The sequence below is a fragment of the Canis lupus genome, chromosome 14 (assembly GCF_003254725.2).
Source record: "Canis lupus dingo isolate Sandy chromosome 14, ASM325472v2, whole genome shotgun sequence".
Classification (NCBI taxonomy): domain Eukaryota; kingdom Metazoa; phylum Chordata; class Mammalia; order Carnivora; family Canidae; genus Canis; species Canis lupus.
The window spans coordinates 33,762,108-33,782,659 of NC_064256.1; the positions used below are offsets into that span (position 1 = coordinate 33,762,108).

General features: G+C 35.9%; 1 protein-coding gene and 1 long non-coding RNA gene across 5 annotated transcripts in view; one reads left to right on the forward strand and one right to left on the reverse strand.

The window, feature by feature from the left end:
- Window positions 1-20,130, reverse strand: part of TMEM196 (transmembrane protein 196) — a 51,567-nt gene extending 31,437 nt beyond the window's left edge. Inside the window, exon 1 of one of the 4 annotated variants that reach the window (XM_025464317.3) lies at window positions 19,189-20,130. In XM_025464317.3, coding sequence (XP_025320102.1) covers window positions 19,189-19,353 — 165 coding nt within the window. In that variant the 5' untranslated portion in view covers window positions 19,354-20,130. The remainder of the gene's footprint in view (window positions 1-19,188) is intronic. The other 3 variants (XM_025464318.3, XM_025464316.3, XM_025464315.3) reach the window with 3 other exon arrangements.
- On the forward strand, window positions 351-10,941 carry LOC112670541 (uncharacterized). Its single transcript, XR_003143014.3, has 3 exons — window positions 351-686; window positions 3,185-3,259; window positions 10,796-10,941. It is a non-coding gene; the product is annotated as an uncharacterized LOC112670541 (long non-coding RNA).
- Window positions 20,131-20,552: the final 422 nt, after the last annotated feature.

Here is a 20,552-nt window from a genome sequence, read left to right on the forward strand (position 1 = left end):
TCTAACTGTATTTTTCACAAAGATACCCTCCCCAAATTTCAACCTATACATTTTTATCTTTATTCAATTCTACAGTATCAGTTATTATATGTGGTGGCAGAAAGCCATTATTTTGGTCTTCAGAATGTATTTTCCCATTTTCTGACAATCATGTCTCATTTTTCTACGGAGGAGGTCATCTATCCCTCACTCTCAGTCATGTGTTTCCCATCTCCCACAGCCCTGTGAACCAACTTTAATGAATTAGGATGTTCTGTCCTCCTTGTCACAGTGATTGCTTCAGAGATGGCCACAAGATATAAGTAAGGCCAATCAGAGGGAATTAGAATACATTCTAGACATTTTATTTCATCATTCAAGGAGGCAGACTGTCTTTTCCACTGGCCTAGGTATGGTGATGATGTGACCTGAGGACTGCTCAGGGCCACAATGTGAAAAGTAAAAATGAAGTCAACCAGAAAAATCAGGCACAGAGGTGCCTCACAAAAATATCTGCACTCAGAACATCCTAATAATTTCCTGAAGATATTGAGATAATATTCTCTTGAAAATACTGTCATCATCCCCCTGAAGATATTATTCTCCTCCAAAACTTCTCACGTCTGGAAATAGCATAGCCATCCACTGAGTTCTCATTCTTGACATCTGGGACTCCTTACTGACACCTCACTCAAACTCTCATATATGTAAGTGAACCGCACAGTATTCTTTATGTCTTCAGAATATAGCTGAAATATATCTGCTTCTGTTCACTCCCATTGCTTCCACTCTATCCCAAATCACTATCATCTCTAGTCAGTGTTACAGCAAAAGCTTCCAAATTTGTTCTTCCCATCCTTGCCTTCATCAAACCCACTCTTCTCTGAACTTGTTACTTTCACATTTCAAATCTTTCAATTTTATACCATTGCCTTTAAGAAAAAATGCAAAATCTTTACATGGTCTATAAAGTATTTCATAATCTGCCTTCTACAGCCTCAGCCTTCACTGACTTGTCTACTGACTTCTTGGAACTCACCAAATTCCTTTTCCCTCAAGGACTTCATATCTGATGTTTCCATAGCCTGAAATAGTACTATTCTTCTCTGCCTGGCTATTATTCCTGGTTTAAATATTAGCCAAATATTACTTCTTCATAGAAGACCCCCCCCCCCTTAACTTTCTGGACTGAGTTTCCATTTTAAGCTCTTTTGGCATCCCGACTTTTTCCCTTTGTAGCGTTATAATTAAATACTTACTTGTATATTTATTTGTTAAATGTTTGTATCCCTACCATAGATTGTGTCCTGAAGGCAGGAACATTATCTTCTTGTTCTTTATTGTATCCCCAGAATATAACACAAAGTCTATTATAAATTGATGGATGAATATTTTATGAATAAATGAATCAAAGAGGCACAACTTGTAATTTGTTTCCTTGCCCTACAAACTTGCCTCTGTTTTTGTTTTTCTGAGCACAGTATACTCTCATTCTCTTTAACCAGGGCAGAAAGTCAGCCTTAATTTCCGATCTCTTCCACTTTTATTTTTCATAGCCTGTTTCCTACCAAGTCTTGTTGAATCTTCCTCCATAAAGTTTCTCACATATGCCCTTTTTATTTCCATTCCCACTAGAGTGAGCTTCCTTTTGATTCTAAATTTCAACATGAAAGATATACATAATCCCCCGGCTCTAATTCTTTACACTGCTGCCTAGGTGATTATTCCTAAAATACATGTTGACTCATGTTACTCCTATCCTCAAAACCTTTAAAATATTCTTAGTACCATCCATTTCTTAAAAAGTGTGCTGTTCCAATTCCATAGTATACTACTCATATTTCATAATATACTACTCAAGGTCTTCACAGTTAGGTCAAGCCTCTCTTTACACTCTCTTCTTTCTGCATGTTGTGTGTTCTAAAACCAATGATCTCTTTACCATTCTTGAGCTCTCCATACATCATGTCTCCACCAACCTAGAATGCCTTTTTTTCCTCATTTCCCATCAAGCCCTCTCTACTTTATTTTTCCAGACTTGCCACCAAAAGCACATCTTCCATGAAGTTATCTGTCTCTCTCTTTACTTTCTTTTGTGTAACCACAGGATGTTCATATGCTGCATTATGTATTTAACTATATTTATTTGGATTTAGTAGAAGACAATATAGTTTAGTGATAAGAATGGCTTCTCTACTGTCAAATGGGCTGGGTTTAGATCATGATATCATCATTTTCAATCTCTGTGACTTTGAGAGAGCTGCTTAAATTATCTGCCATAGTTTCCTCTTTAATTGGATGCAGAAGAGAACATACTTCATAGAATTTTTGTAAATAATTAGATGATATAATTGGTACAAAGCACTTAGAAGAATTCAAGTGTTCAATATCTGTTATTGTTTGCATACATTTGTGTTACCAGCTATAAAGCCCTTGAATCCAGAGTACAGATAACTATCTATCTCCAAATTCTCAGCAAAGTGCTTCATTTAGAGTAAAACCAGTAATTATTTGTCACATTAATTAATTGGGAAGTTCTAGCGTCCTGTATATCTTCAGGCTTTGTATTACCACAACTGCCTCAAGAAGATCTTGTTAAAGTTCCTGTTAAAGGAACAACTATTTAGGAAAGCAAAGAAAGGGAGGGGAAATTATTAGAATTTTTAAAAAGGAGGAAATTATGTGTAAACATTATCAATAATATTGTAATTGCAACTCTAAACAGGAGAATACACAAGGGAATCTTGCATAAACAAGCTGAAAACTTATAGCAAATGATGGTAGGGCTTGATATGTGCTGTTACCAAAATGCAGCTTTTGATGGAACTGTTTTTTGTAGTCGTGAGGTAAGAGGCTATGACCATGTACTACTGAGAAAAATCTTCTGTACTTTACAACAGAACACCTTGACTCCCATTCAGTCTTCCTCTGTCATTTAACTACATTGGGCAAATCAAATGAATTCTCTTGGGCTTAATCTTTAAAAGGGAAGAGTTAGATTGGATGGGATTCCTGCATTCCTCCTTGCTCTGACACTCTCTGATCACAAATTTAAGTGGCCCTGTTTTCTCTCCCACTCATTTTTAGCAGACATTTCTCCAGTATTTACGAGGTATTTCCTGAGTATCTACGTTGACACTATCACAGCTCTCTGACACTGAATATGTCATTTATAATGAAATTATATTCTCTATTCCCTTTATAGAAAGGAGGAGACTAATGTCACATGATTATGGAATTAAAAGAAACAATTCATGTGAAACTGCTCTGTCTTGCAATGGTATGTGGTGGGTGCTGATAAATGTTTATATTCTCCCTCTACTTGGGAAATTTTTATTAAGTTTCAGGATCCTGTATAAAGTTTATTTATGAAGACTTTTCAACCCCTCCATGTACTCCTGGTCAGAACCTAACAAAATACATTATATTCATGTCTATTATTACACTGATGCCCTGATCATATTATATAGTAATTATTCACTACTTATCTGTCATTCCAAAAGGTTCTGAACTCCTAGTCAGGTGTTATATATTTTTAATTTTAAAACTTCAGCACTAATACAGGTCCTCATATGTACAAAAAATTTAATGAATCCTTGTTGATGAATGGATAAAAGAATGATTAAATTTCCAGTTAGTAAGAGAAGTGGGAAAAAGCTTCTCTTCTTTCAAAACACCTTTGGTAGTTGGCAAACGATACTTGAAATTTTCTTAATGAAAGGTCACCCACAGACTTGAATTTCACCATTTAAACAAGAAAGGTTGAAAGGGTTATGTCATGAGGACAGGAAACTTGGGTGTCCACTTCGGGAAATGCCACTGGAATACTCAGCAGTTTCTGCTGTCTCTACCAGCCAACTAAGACAATTTAGCCTTCCAGTTCACTAATAACTCAAATTGTCCTAAAGTTCCTCATCCATAGTTCACATCTTAGGTAAACAAAGCATGAAGATTTGCCTGACCAGCTAATTATTTCTTTTCATAAGAAAAATGTATCCAGATGAGAGAAATTAGAAATCTAACATAAGCCACAGATTTGAGTCACATATACAACTTTTCATTTTCTAAGTTACATTAAAAAGAAAAAAGTGAAAATGTTAATATTAAATTTTAATATTAATTTAATAATATATTTTATTCAACTCAATATATTCAAGTTATTAATATTTCTTGGGCTCAATCCCAAGACCCCAAGATCCTACCTGGGCAGAAATCAAGAGTTGGAGGCTTAATCAACTGAGCCACTCAGGTGACCCTCCCTCCCAAATATCTTATCACCCAGGAGATAAGATGCCTTCCTAAATTAATTAATTTCAGTTATGTGTGAGCATCAGAAGCAACTTACTTTCTATTGGCCCAGCTTTTCTGATCCATTGAGTGATGTCTGCCAAACTTGTATCTTTTAACTCATCCAATCCTTTTACTTTGATATTTCCTAAACTCCTCATGTATCTCTCTAAGACTATTTTGAAGGTCTGAGGGCCTAAGATGTTTGGTGGTACCCCTTAGCTACAGGTGAAAAGACATTAGCATAATCATGAGTTAAAGTTCTACCTCTTTCTCAAAAAAAAAAAAAAAACTGTTCCTTTGAGAACATCATTTATTTTATAAGTGATTGGGGTATAAATGTGGTGAATACCAATTATCTTTCATAATGATATTTTAATTTCTTAATGTCACAGTAGAAAACAGCTTACCCTATCACTAGTAAGTACTACTCTGCTATATCTACAGTCAAAGATAGATTTATGGAAAAGTGCACCTTTTTAATGTGGCCTTTTTAAAGTCATCTATGTTTATAAAATATTTTGACAATTTTTAAACCAGTATTGGATGAAAGCCTAATATATATACAAACATATACAAATATATATTTGTTCCTAGCCACTTTAGGCAAATTGTATACTAAATCTCATTGTTAATTTGATTTCTATATGTTTAAATTAAAAAAAGAAAAGCCTCAGAACTACAGGACTTTAACATTCCCTGTCCAAGCCCTGCAAATGTGTATAGTTTGATAAATGAACTTTGAATCTCTTCTTTAAAGGCTTCTTGAAAGCAATTTGCTTACTTATCTAAATTGATCACTAACTCTTGTGGTTTGAAATATTAGCTAACCTCTAAAAATTAGTTTAAATTTCCCCATTACTTTGGAAAAGCACCATGGAGTATATGCCACAATTTCTGTAGTAAGCCTTGAAACTCCCAACTGGGAGGAGATCCTTAAAATTCGTTAAAATACTTATCTCCTCATGATAGTTTAGCAGTGCCAATAATTTGAGATCATTCCTGTTCAGTTTGAGGCAGTAACCCAGTAACTGCATTTTCCTTTTGGTTTAGCACTTATCTTAAGGATTACTTAATATTTTGAGGCATCTGTGAGAACTATGTTAGACTAAGAATTAGATGAATTGCCCTCTTGTCCTGGCTCTATAGTGAGCCAGCAGTGCTATGCTAACTCTCTGAGCTTTAGTTTGCTTATCATAAAAGGATGAATTTGGAATAAATTATTTCTATGTTTCCATCCAGTTTATATTGTGTGACTTAACTATAATTCTCAACCAACAGGGAGAGGAAACATTTTAATGGCGTCCTTTCCCTTACCCTTAGCTATGACAGACCTCAGATTAGACAGAAAACGCAAAAGCCATCAGAGACTCCTCTCACCATTTGCCATTAAATGTGACAAACTGCATCAGTCATGCTCATCTTGCTTTCCTTTTTTAAATATACAAAAACGAAATTTGTCAGCACAAAACATGCATTTCATCTCTAAATTCAATCACCCGTTTTCTACTCAGAGACTTTCTCCTCCCTTTCTCCTCCATTATTCACCTCAGCAGGGAAAAAAAATCCAAAATATCTCTTAAAAACAAAAACCTTCCTTGACTCTGAATCCTTTTACATCATTTGCTCTATCTCTCTACACAGATTGATTTTCCCTTTACCACCACTATGCTTGTTATCTCCATATTCTTCCCATTCTTTCTTTAGCAAACTTCGCACTCAAGTATATGCCCATTACTTCAACTGCTTTTGCTAAGGTCAACAATGACTTCCATGTTACAGTCCTCACCTTACAAGGAAGCTCTCTCCTTTAGACATCTCTGACGCCCTACTATCCTGATTTTCCACACATTTCTCTGGTCACAACTTCTCAGTTTCTCTTTTCTATCTCCTCATTGATATCCAGCTTTTGAATATTATAATAACTAAAGTCTTTGTTTTGGGGTTTCAATCAGTAATATGGCTTTAAAAATACCTTTAAATGTGCTTAATGTATTTACAGACTACTCCCATGTTTAGATTTCTAGTACAGTCTTGTGTTCTGGACTCTAGACCCGTCCAATAGTCCACAGCATGTTTCCAATCTTACTTAACAGATAACAGGTAACTCTAACTTATAGATCACAAATAAATTCTTGATCTCTCCCCACCCAACACAATTATATCCTGCACACACATATGCACACACACGCATGCACACACATGCACGCACATGCACACATACACATAGTGTTTTTACTTTTCTATTTATTTATTTATTTATTTAAAAGAGTGAGAGAGAGCATGCACAAACTGAGTGGAGGGGCAGAGGGAGAGGGAGAAGCAGACTGCCTGCTGAGCAGGGAGCCGGATGCTGGACTGGGTCCCAGGACTCTGGGATCATGACCTGAACCAGATGCAGACATTTAACTGTCAGAGCCACATAGGCGCCACAGTTTTTCCTTTTCTAATCATCTAATTCTCAAAAGAATAAATGGGATCCTATCAGTTGTTAGTCCCCCAATCTAAGACTCATTCTTAATACTTTATTCAACAATGGCATCTAATCAAACACAAAGTCTTGTCAACCCTGTGTCTCAAATATCTGCTTCTATGTTTATTTTATTCTTTCACTGTCATCCATGCAACCATAATATCATACATGTCAGTAGCCTCCTAATAGACATGTGACTTTTTGTCCAATTCCAATATATTTTATAAACTGCAGGCCCAAATGAGCTTCTTTGAATGTCAATATAATCTTGTCACTTAATACCTTTCTACTGCTTTTAATAGACTCCTGTTATAATTAAGGCACTTTATGGCAAAGTGCCATAATCGAAACATTGTAGCTTGCATATAAAGCCTTATGTGAGCTTTTCCCTGTTTGCCTCTCCATCTCTATCTCCTCCTGCTCATGTGCCATAATCCAGTCACTCTGCCCCTCTTTCAGATTTTATTTTCTTTTTGTTTTTTAAATATTTTATTTATTTATTTATTATTATTTATTTATTTATTTATTAATGAAAGACACACACACACACACACAGAGAGAGAGAGAGAGAGGCAGAGACAGAGACAGAAGCAGGCTCCATGCAGGGAGCCTGACATGGGACTCGATCCCGGGGCCTCCAGGATCACACCCTGGGCTGAAGGTGGTGCTAAACCGCTGAGCTACCCAGGCTGCCCACTTCTTTCAGAACATGAAACCTTTCTTATCCAAGGATCTTACCCATGCTATTCCCTCCAGTTTCCCTGCTTCATGTGGCCAATGTCTCAACATCTTTTAGAAAATATTGCTTCCTTAGAGATGTTTTTGCTAATTCTCCCATTATTAATAAGTTATATTCTTCATAAGCCTACATATCTCCTGTTTAACATGTCACAACCCGTAATTGTTAATTTGTGCATTATTTGTTCGTTGTCTGTATTTTTTTAAATTAAGCTTCAGAAGACCAGGGATCATGATTATTTTATTCACAGCTAGATCCTCAAAACCTAAATCAGATTGTAAAACGCTGTAGCTGTAGAATAAATATTTGTTGACTAAATCTTATAAGAAAAAGAACTAAGGAGAATAAGCATCTGGCTCATGAAATTGGAATAAAACCTGACTCTTCTGACTTACTTTAGCGCTTTCTCCACATTACATTGTACATTTCTCTTCTTCACTCATCCCAACCCAGCACAGACCATGTAGCTCAGGCCCATTAAATATTTTTCCCTTTGATCTCTACATTGATTTGGCCCCATCTCCATGAGCCTAAACCCTATAGGTCCCAGGCCCTGAGTTGTGCTATTCCACAACCCAGCTCCCTGGGATTTCTCTGCCTTTATTAGATTTACAGATATTCTCAATGGCCTCTGCTTTCCCCTCTCCCAATTCTTTTGCATTTTTAGCATAGTGTTCATCTTTAAAAGAAATCACTTTTCCACATTCCTATTTATATTTCTTTCTTTTCTTAGTCCATGGAAAACCCTGCTATTTATGCAGTGTTATTTTTTCCCTTAAGCTAGAACTAATTTCTTATTTTCCACCCCAAAACAGAGCACTGAAAAAAGCAAGGCAAATAGATCCATATACCATATTTCTTCCACTCCAGAAAATGTTGAAATTTTCAATATTTCAAAAATTCAACTGGAAAAGGGTAAATGTACATTCTTATCAATAGAGCCATGAACTCTCATAAATATGATCAGATCACCTTCACATTAAAAAAATACCAAAAAGGTAAGATGTACAATAGATATGCTGTTGTGATAAGCAGTTCTCCATTAGCATGAGGCCATCTTGGTGGCTTAGCAGATAGCATGGGATAGAAGGCAACCACAGTGAATAAAGAAATTAAACCAAAAGCACTAAAGAGAGAAATGGAAAAACAAACCCCACAGTTGTAAATGGGGATGCACAGCACGTAGTGAGAGAAGCCTTTTTTCAGAGACTGTAAAGCAACTGAATGAAACCAACAATCACGGAATGAATTTCAGAATAAATCATCATAGAATGTAGCTAGCTGGCATGTCAAACTCTTCTAAAAGAATCCACGTCCAAAAACCTCAGAAACTTCCCACTGCCCCAGAACCCAAACCCTTCTGTGTATAGAAAAAAAATCAGCCTTGATTCTCAGAATGCCATTCCTTCACATCTCCCTTTCAGTGTTGGTGGAATGCAATCTTTCTTGTATTTAATGCATTATGCATTGTATTCTATTCCAAGTCTGCTTTGTGATAGTGTTCCTTTTTAAAAAATAATCTGTTGACTATTTTGAGTATGCTAAGTAAATACAACGTTTTGATGTTAGACCTATTTCTGCTCCAAAAGTAGCAAGGGAAATTAAACTAAACTTGTGAATTTTGAATAAGAGGGACTTGGAATTTGCAGTATATTTAAGAGTCAATTGTCTAAGTCATTTTTATGTATACTTATTACTCATGTTAATCTTTAAAATAAAACATCTCATAGATTGTAGTAACACAATCAAAAGAATTTGTCTCCTGAGCCCAAATTTCTGTTATTTTAGCCAATTAAATAAATAAATGAATTTAAAATTTCAAACTAATATAAAAATTTAAGATAATGATTATTTCTGGAGGGAAGCAAAAGAGGATGTAATCAATATTGAACACCCACATATGGAAATATTGTCAAATAACATTCTGTTTATTAAGGCAACTTAATTTATGTCTCTTTTGAGTAAAATTAATGTAGGTGCTGTAATATATTTGGACAACATTCAAATATAACACCCACTACTTGATACATGTGGAAAACATAACAAAGTTTATAATGTAGAAGATGGATTTGGTGAGGATGAAACAAAAAAAAATATTCCCTTGGGTATTCGCCAGCTTTGAGTCTATGATTTGTGACCTGTTCTCACAGAATTGAAAACAGCCAGGGACTCCAGGGGACTAGAGGGTAGAAGTTATGCTCTTCCCAAGAATTGTCAACACCATAGAAGAATGTTCATCCAACATGCCAGGCAGTTTCTGAAAGCTAGCCAGTTATGGAAATAAGTTGCAGCTCATAGAGGATCACAACATTGTGAGGTTGTACCAAATCAGAGTACTAGCAGCCTAAATTCAGCATACATTGTGTATCAATGACAATTAACAACTTCCTTGTATGATTTTATCTCTTCATCTCTCCTGCACACGCATATGAGCACATGCATGTGCACATGCACACACATACACACATGCACATGTGCTTTCTTCAGTTGATTTAGATCACTAAATCCTAAATTCTTTAGGTTTTCATCCTTTAAGTGAAGAAACTCATCTGCTGAGATAAATGGTACAAGAAAGCAGTTGGAATTCTTAGGCGATGTAGTACATTGTAAATATAAGCTGCCATTGTTACTATTATTAATGTCCTTATTATCATTATTATTTTAATTCCTCAGAGTAAATGATGTCCAAAAATAGTTGATGGAAAACAAATAGAAAGAACTAAGAATTTCAATAGTCCATCCAAAAATAATGATAAAATCAAACACACATCTCCATTTGGTAGAACAAACAAAAATTATGCCTTTCTATATCAACATTGACCCAGAAAATATTCTTAGGACCCTAGGACATGCAAACTAAATCACAACTAACTATTAATGTTCAAAATTGGTTATGAAAACTACATATTTTCTAAGAGGAAGTATACGACCTAACTGTTACCAAGCCTTGAGTCCAAGATCAATTTCATCAATGGCCTTACAAGAAGCTCCCCCTCGGAAATGTATAAAAATAAAATGTCTATTAATACACAAATAGAAACCACACACAGAAAATTGAATTTCCAAGAATACAGCACTAGCATGCAATCATTACTGTGGGCTAGTCATAGTTATTAAACACTTAACATGTATCAAGCCCTTTGTATAAGTATTACTTTTAATTTTTCGAACTCCATGAGATAGATAGTAATATTGTTATTTTACAGATAAATAGCTGATTGCTCTGGGAGATAATGTAACTCATTCAAACTTAAACAATTAACAAATGCTAGACCTAGAATTTAAACCAAGTCTTAACCTCTAAAATCTATTTTCAGGGCATCCCGGGAGGCTCAGCGGTTTAGCGCCGCCTTCCGCCCAGGGCCTGATCCTGGAGACCCAGGATCGAGTCCCATGTTGGTCTTCCCGCATGGAGCCTGCTTCTCCCTCTGCCTGTGTCTCTGCCTCTGTGTGTGTGTGTGTGTGTCTCATGAATAAATAAATAAAATCTAATAAAATAAAATATATTTTCATGTATTAATGTCATGCTAGTATCTCCTATTAAATAAATGAACTCTTTGTCAGGCAGCTGTAGGACTAATTGAACACAGGAAATTATGATCTTACAAATGCACCATCAACAGGAAAATCACCTGAAATGAGGTTAGGTTGTGATGGTAGATTTACACTTCCTTCAAGTCTCAAGATTTCCCTCAAGCCTTTCTTTTGACACAGGACACACACTTGGAATCAAAGGCTGGTGTTTTGACTTGAAATTGAGCAGCAATTCCTGGCCCATCTGCCTTGGCCTCATTGATTGTCAAGTTTTACCCAGCAGACCTCACCAAGTTTAGTTAAGAATCAAGAGCACTGAGGTGGGCACTTGACAGGATGAGCACTGGGTGTTATTCTATATGTTGGCAAATTGAACACCAATAAAAAATAAATTTATATAAAAAAAAGAATCAAGGGCAGACTAATCCTATCATTCTTTCAGGACCCTTTTAAAGTTGGTCCCATTGTATTTAGATGAATTAGATCTTGCCACTTATTATGTGAACGTACCTTTGCTCTAACAACTCCAATCTCCTCTATCTTCCACAAATTCTCCAACTTTGCACATGTTAATAGCTCTGCTTAGCACTCCTTCTCTCTTCTGCCCACTGGAAAGCTACCCAATCTATCAGGCCTGGATAAAAATCTCCCTCCACGGGGAGTCAACCCTGATCCCTCACTGATAACACTCATTTTGAACTACATTTAAATATATTGTTTGATGTCTTCCTGACTTGCTCTCATAACATTTAATGAACATTTGAGATGCATAATTTTGTTTTACTTTTTAAGGCTAAAGCCTAAGCTCTAAAGGTAGGAACAATTGAGTCAAATATTTCATGCTCTTCTTGGAATATGGAGGTGTGCTTGTTGATCAGTTGACTATGCCAATCTCTTCTGGGAAATAGATACAAAGGGTGATAGGGATTGATCTTTATGCCATTTTGCCTGACTCATATATTCAAGGATGGGAGCAAATAATGAGGTCAGACCTCAGTGAATGACTTTTTCATGACAATTTCCCATGTTCCACACAACGCAATAGAAAAAATACAAATTTTAAAATAAGACTACCAGCTTTAAATACGAATTCAACTGATTAAATAACAGTGGATTCTAGGGACGTCCTTTTCTCTACATAAACTTTATAAGGTACTATATTCTTTACAAAGTTGTTAATATTGGAAATAATAGCATATATAAAAGCATCTGGGGCACAGTTAACTATTAATAAATCACATATTGTATTATTTCTACAGGGCAAATAGCTTGAGGAACGCTATCTTCCAAGGTGGTCTTCTTAAACACTAATATTTTCTTTTTTGTATTGACTACATAATTTTGTCCAATATTTAATAATAGATCATGAACTAATAGAACTTAGAATTTCTTTTCAGGAGTCTTAATACTGGTGTTAAAAACATGAGCACTAATTAATGTCACAAGAAACATTATTGAAATCCAGATATTTGATTGATGCACCTATTAATAATACAACATGTTATAAGCATTGCTTCAAAAACTACTTGGGTAATTCAAGCAAAACCATATAAGTCTCTAAGATATTAAGTAATTTTATTAGACATATTAATTTGTACTTATAATTTGACTACTGACAAGAACTCATATAGTTTAAATGTTTTCAAGGACTTTGTTTTGTGGCATAAATAGTGGTTCCTATATCCCCACTGTTTCATTTGCCTAACTTAGATAATTGTTTAATGTCTGATTATAGCAGTAGCTGTTACCCCATTCAGTTTTAAGCTGAATATTTTATATGACCTATCCAATGCAGGTATTTTGGTACATTTTTGTAGTTGCTTATATATATATATATATATATATATATATATATATATATATATAAATTAAATCAAAAGCTAAAGACACATACTATATAAAAAAAAAGAAATTAAAGTTGATTGAGGGCGTTGGAGGAATGTTGAGAACCAGAGCAGTACTAGTGTGGTCTAGGTCCTAGGCAGTCATAGGACAGCATGAAGACAGTAGAGGAAAAAAGAAATTAATGCTCCCTGAGCACTTAATCTGTGCCAGGCTTGGTAATGGCAGTAACCCATGAAACTGGTACTGGTATTTCTCTCCTTGACTTCATGAAGAAACATAAGTTATCCAATACCACAGTTATATGGAGTGAGATACATGAATTCAATCTGTCATTCAATTTGAATTAATTTATAGAGATTAGATAGATCTACATACATGAGAAGAACTGCATGGTTTCTTATATCACAACGGAAAGTAGTCATACAATTTCTTCTCTCTCTCTCCTAAAATATGTTGAATGAGAGTCTTTATATATCACCATCCATTTATTTTGGAACTGTCCACTTGGCATATTGAAATAAACATCTATCTGTAGAGTGACCACAGTAATTTTACTAAGACAGTGAAGTAAAATATATTTTAAGACTTTCAGCTTAGTTATTTATATATAGATATGCTTTTTGAATGAATAAGATTATATATAGATACATACAGTACAGTAGTAAAATGAAATTTTGTTTGCTTCACAAGTAAATGACCCAATATCATTTGGACATAAAATTGTTGGGGTTTCCCCCCTTCGTGGGTGTTTACACACACCGTGACCAAAATCTATTCTAGTTTTTATAGAAGTTTAAAGGCAAGTATTTCAGTTTGAATGGCTGGCCTGTGCCTCCCAACTACCAGTAGAATTAAATATTATCTGAGGCTAAGTGACTATACAAAAAGTTAAATTTCTTGACCATATCTGAAGTATATATTGGATGATCTGGCTAATAATCATGTCAATACTGAAAGCTAATTTGAATGCTTTAGGCAAAATCATCTAAATAAAAGAATGATTTTACTCATGTTTGTATCAACCAAATTGCCAACAAATAGGTGACCAATGCAATTATTAATTATTCTCTAATATTTCTATTCTAAAGTCTTCAAGATCAGTTATATCCTTGGATAAGGGTCAAAATCCTGAGACAGAATTTGTTACAGGCTCTAAATGGGAATTCAAACACATGTCACTTATATGTGAATGAAATATAGACTAAAACAAAATATCTCATTAGGTAATGGCAAAAGTCATCATTTTTCTTCTATCATACCATTACCAATCAATACTAGAAATAGACATTTTATTTATGTTTCCTTGGCACACAATATGGTTCCCTGATTAATAACTACACTTCCTAGTAGTTTGTCTTGTCTAACTGATTTAATTGTCCCAACCCCAGTAGATAAAAGTGGCACTTAAGAACAACAGTATGAATCAGATTAGGATGATATTCTTTAACTGAGGTTTACAGAGTCCACGAATGGGCTTTATTATATCAAAAAACTTAAAATTGATCTATATGTTCAAACAATACTATTTATATAGCAGAAATATCTATGAGATTACATACTAAATTTATAATGGTGGCTAATTTTAATGAAGTGGTAGAGAACTTCAGTTTTGATTCTTTTTTTTAACCCTTTGAAATAAGAATTTATGCATGAATTACTTACATGATTAAAATTAATTCTAAAATTGGCTATAATGTATATTTGTAATTTTTATGAGGATGGGACAATGCTTTCATCTCATGCTAAGAAATACAAATCCCTTATGTTATATATTTTGAATCTGGAGAAAAGTGACGTATCTGATTAGAGATACACTAGCCTCAAATTCTATACATTTGAAGTAACTTCAAATATTTGAGAAGTTTCTTTCACCTCATTTTATTTGTTTTAGCATTAGTGAATTGGACTAGATTTAATTATTAAAAATAATACTTTGAGGTAGCTCTCATTTATATATAGCACCTATATTGCTACATTATGGATCAGAATGTATAGTAGGTGAATTTCAGCACAAACTTATAATTGGCTAAGTTGTTGCCATGGTGAATCAAGAGTTCCCATAACAGGTAGCCTTGATTATGCTATAAATTTCACTCACCTCAAGAATCAGATTTAGTAAGTGGAGAAAGTCATAATATACAAATCAAGTATTGTCCATAAAGATAACCAATAAAAATCATTCAAACTTCATATGATTTAGATAAAATTTTTTGAATATTCAAGAAGACTGTGTTTGCATGTGGTGTAAACAAGGCTTAGAAAAGTTCCTCTTAATACATTTAATTTATAAAATAATTATCAGATATAGATGGATGAAATTTAGCATGATATATATCAAATACAACTTAGCACCAGATGTTCTGTACACAACCATTTGAATCTCTACATTTCCAAGTGCCAATCTAGGCAACAAAATAAAGTTTTCTTGAAACCATGAATCTATGTAGTACTAACTACAGTCCATTTCCATTATTGATGATGCACTGGAGACTGAGAAAAGTGACTATCATACAGCAACTTGAAACAGAGCCCTGTCTATTTAACTCTGTCAATAAATCTTTCACATCAGTTATATTTCAAAAGACTGTCTTTTCCAAAGCAGATTACTCAATGGTTGTTTCATTGCTATCTAGCAGTAATGTCTTTTATTATGCTTTCAACAGGTGACTACATCAGCTATAACAAATGGACAACAAGAAACAAAAATCCTGTAAGGTTTTTATAGCTTTCTTTCTCTATGAAATTATAGTGAAATATTTTTTTCTTGCTAATTGCCCACACCTTTAAACTGATCACAGGAAGCACTCTTGCCTGATTATGAAATAGTGACTAAAAATATAAGCATCTGGCCCGTGGATTTTTAAGCCCTTTATTTTATTTTACTATTTTAAGTCACATTTTAAAAACTTTGTATATTAGGGTTCAAAGATCAAAATAGTTGCCTGAATTCTTAGTGCACTCGACCTAGATAAAAAGCTTATGATGTCAGAATCCATAAAAAAAAGTAATCCTTAATAGTATGGTTTTATTTGACTTCTAAAATTTAATTCAAAGATCTTGTAATAATGACAATAATGTATTGAAAAAAACCTTCATGGCACCAATCCAAACACACTCTGATTATAGACTGGTTATCGTGACAGGTTAATTATTATAAAAATCCCATCTAGTGTCCATAAATAATACAGATTTTTAAATTCATAAAATACCAAAGAGATTAATATTTTTTATCTAGTTTTCCTCTGCATCTCCTTGACTCTCTTTGGGAAGTAGGAATTGATGTCATTATTATTATTAAAAATATGGGGGTGGGGATCCCTGGGTGGCTCAGCGGTTTGGTGCCTGCCTTTGGCCCAGGGCGTTATCCTGGAGACCCGGGATCGAGTCCCACATCAGGCTCCCGGTGCATGGAGGCTGCTTCTCCCTCTGCCTGTGTCTCTGCCTCTCTCTCTCTCTCTCTCTCTCTCTCTGTCTATTATAAATAAATAAATAAATAAATAAATAAATAAATAAATAAATAAATACATCTTTAAAAAAATTAAAATATGAGGAAATAAATCTATTGCCTTTGACTAGCACACAGCCTCTTGTGATCTGGTCCCAACCACTCTTTCCATCCTTATCTTCCCCTCACACATAAGCCCCAGAAAAATAGAAGATCCTGTTCCTCCTGGAACATAACCCACATCATCCCAGTTTGTGACTTCATCTATGCTACCTAAAAGGCTCTCATTTCTCATGCCCTTCACTGCCATTATGTGCACCCAGTATTAGCAGCTTGCATTTAATCAGGGCTTAGTATACACCATGCATTTACTAAGAACATTATTTCATTTGTGCCTTTTAACAACCCTATTTTACAGAATATGAGAAACTTTGGAATTGTCCAGATGGTTAATGACAGATCTGGGATCTGCACCCAGGTAGACTTCAGATTTCACTCTGTGATGCATTACTTAGTACTGTGATACATAAATTACAAGTCCCAGCAAACTGTCAAGATCAAGATAAAACAACTGTTCTCCCATGGATATTTCATTGACCACCCAAATTTTCCTCCCCTTTTTCTGCCTCTGTATCACTCTAAGGTCAAACTTTAATTTCTCACCTCTGATAAAGTTAGTGATATACTCCTCTTGTTTTCTCTACTAGGTATTCTGATTCATCTTAATTGTCTTTGCATTAAATAGTAAAATGCATATGGTAAGCCTTCTGTTAATATAGGTTAAATGAATTCAGCATTAACCAATATAAGAGATAATTCAGAGTATATCACAAATGACTTCTGAAAAACAATTTAAAAAATCAATTTGGCAAGTCTATAATTTAATAAATAATGAACAAAACTGAGTATCTCTTCACAAATTTGATTTTCTAACTTGAGTTTATAAAAGCCAGCAAAAAAGTGACCCATTTGGGCATCCTAGTTTCAAATCCATTCATTCAATTACATTCGCTTTTAAAAATGTTTATTGAATCAGACAACAGAATTCAAAACTATTGTTCAAGGATCCTCGGTGAATTTTGGCTACTCTAAAGAACCAGTTGAAAACGGAACTAATTCTTTGTGATAATGATTATATATTCTTTTATTTGCTTTTTACTGAGCTGCTACAAAATTTTCATTTTTTTGTACAAATAAACATGTTGACTCATTTAGATAATGGTAAATAGTCTGGGAAAATAAAAAAAATAATTTAATTACTTTTCTTACATCATGCCAAGCAAATGTAACCATCTTTTTAAGTTCTTGAAGATAAAATGGATACTTTAATACTATTTAGAGACAACCTATGTTTATTCACCCAATTTTTCACATTTAAGAGGGGAAGTGATTTAAAGAGTATTTGAGGCTTCTCCTTCATAATCCATCAAAAGGTCATATTTTCCCCTTTGTTTTAAATGTTGGTATTATATTTCATTTTGACAGTTGTTTGATAGAAGTTTTAAAGTCTGATTATTTCTGTTTAAATAAGAACTACAACTCACAAAATACTATGACATATAAGATGTAAAATGATTAATTTTAAGGTTTGCCTTTTAGCCTTTCATACTTAAATTTAAAATGCATATTGACAAAAATTATGTAATAAAGAAAAAATTTGCAAGTTGATAGTAACTTACTGAATTTAGAACAAGGATTCTTAGGAAAAATTCAGCGTTAAAATCGAGTACCATTTTTACTTTTCTTTTTAACTTCTGCAATTTAAAAACACTTGCCTTATTTTGAAAAATTAAAATACAAAAACTATATTTCCAAAGCACAATTGTACCAGTTTTTAAGATGCTAGAACTTTCCTCAAAAATGAATTACTTCAAAGTGATTTTTCTTGAACTCATAGTCATTTTTTTTCCTCAGTGACTTAAAGCACAAATAACCAAACCATGATTGTTAATTACACCTATTGATCATCAGTGACAGAATAGCATCCTATTAAATTATCTTGGAAACTGAAATCAAGCTAGAAACCAAGAAGGACATAGCAGCTATACAACTTATAGAAGAAGGAAAGATTATTTTCACAATTAGGCCCCCAGTAGGTAGGAATAGTCCTGCTATTTTATTGATCATTGGTGGAAGGAATGGGTTTCTGAGGCTTCCTTGGAGATTCACCCAAAGTAAACAAGAAGGTCATTGGGTCTGACATCACAACTGACATAGAGGAAATTATGACATTTTCTCTGAGCTGTTAGGTACTCTTTAAGATGAGTTATTCTCCAATTAGAATGTTGTTACATATCATACTGTTTATTGTTTAACTTACAACTTACAATAGAGTCTTTAGATGTGAAGTATCAGAAAGCTAGCAAAGAAAGAATAAGAGCAATGTTTTCTGGGGTAAAATACTCCTTTTACACTCACACATTTCTTTTTGTTGTATCAGTGTTGCCTTTAGTGTACCTTGGGCACTGTTGCCCAGAAATAAATGCATAAATCTACCCTTGCTTGTTCCTGATACAAGAAAATGATGTAACACTTTCATTTTGATTTTCGTTGTAAAAAGAAACAGGCTAAGTGAGTCTGCCCTTGACAGGTGTGACTCCCTAATCAGCACCACTAGGCAGCCTTATGCAGCTTCAGACATTGGAAACTCCCCTCCCCCACCCCCAACTTTAAACAAAGCCATTTAATTTGGTCTTAAGCCGAGGTAAGGGGGGGGACCAATTAGTAAATAAAGGGACAACATAAAAAGGCATAGTCTGCCAACAAGAAACTACATGCAAGCCAGAGGAGATTTATGGTTTTCATCCCCAGGGAAGGAGTGACTAACGCACGCACACTGACCATCACCGTAAAGAGGTAAAGAGAGAGTGAAATGGCTCAACGTACACACACCCCGCTCCATACCGGGGACGAGTCTCCGAGCTGCGGCTTGTGCTCTCGGAGGGCCAGGCTGAAGCTGACCGCCCCCACGGCCACGCTGGACACCCCCAGCCCTATCTCCAGCACAGAGAGCACCAAGAGGCTCCCAATAATCTGGCCGCTGGTGCACATCCTTCCTCGGTCATCATTCCTTCCAGATCACAGAGGGGAAACCAACCATCCACCTTCTTTCTTCCACTATCCTCCTTCCCCTTCCGCCCCCTACCCGACCCCAAAACTTTTCTTTCTTCACCAGTGAAGCATTATCCGCAAGGGTTAGATTTGCAGAATCGGAGACCCTCTTCCCTGACCGGGTGAGAGGCAAAAAAAAAAAGAAAAAAAAAAAAAAAAAAGAGTCGCTCCACCCCCTGGCACGTTCCGACAGGAATCGTAGGATTTTCCTGGGTTCGGTGGTCCGAGTCCGGGGAGAGGGGCTTTCAAGAAGGAGCCAGAAACCTGGAGCCGGGAGCGCGGAGCCCCGCTCGCGAGGCGCTGTCCAGAGTCCTGCCGCGTCCCAAGTCTCCGCCAGAAACCCGCTCGCTTCTAACCTCCTAGACCCCCAGGCTCCCCTTTGGTTCCTTGCGGAGGAGATGGCCCTTGCTTCCCGGAGAACCAAAGCGGAACTGCTCAGAGCTTCTCTCTCTCTCTCTCTCTGCTCTCGTCTCCTCTCCTTTGTTTTCGTGGTAACACCAAGTGCTTCTGCGAGTCCCAGGCTGAGCGGGCGGATATATTCAGTACCACGCTCCTCTCAGTTGCTGTGTCGCCAGCAAAAGCGACCTTGTCTGATGGCCTTTTCCCGTCTGGGTTTCTTCTCCCTCGTCGTCGTCCTCTTCCTCCCCCCCCCCCCCCATCCTCTCTCTCTTGGTCTGATTCTCTTTCATTTCAGTGACCTCACTGGGGTTTGAGAGGTTGATGGAGGAAGGAAAAGCCTGATACATTCGTGGGTCTAGAACCAATACTCCTGGCTGACTCCTGATGGGGCCTCGCCTGGGGACCCTGACCACAGGGATCCGAACCATCCCTGCCTCCGCATCTCCCCCTACCCTGTTCCCTTCTGGGCTGTTAGCCAGATGGAAGGGGAAGGATGCCTGCGTCAACGTGGGGCTCATTCTGTGTAAAACTTTCTTCTGCGTGTCCATGGGGGTAAGGTCGGGGCGCAGTGGGCAAAGAGAGGCAGAAAGAGCAGAAAAGGGATGGAGAAAGGCCGGACTCCAAATTCATTGGGACTCTGCTAAGGATTCTCACCCAGGAACTTTCTCTCCCCTAAAGAGCTAGACTCAAGCCTGCTCATAAGGAGTGTCAACTCTCCATTGTCACGACCTGTCCCTTGT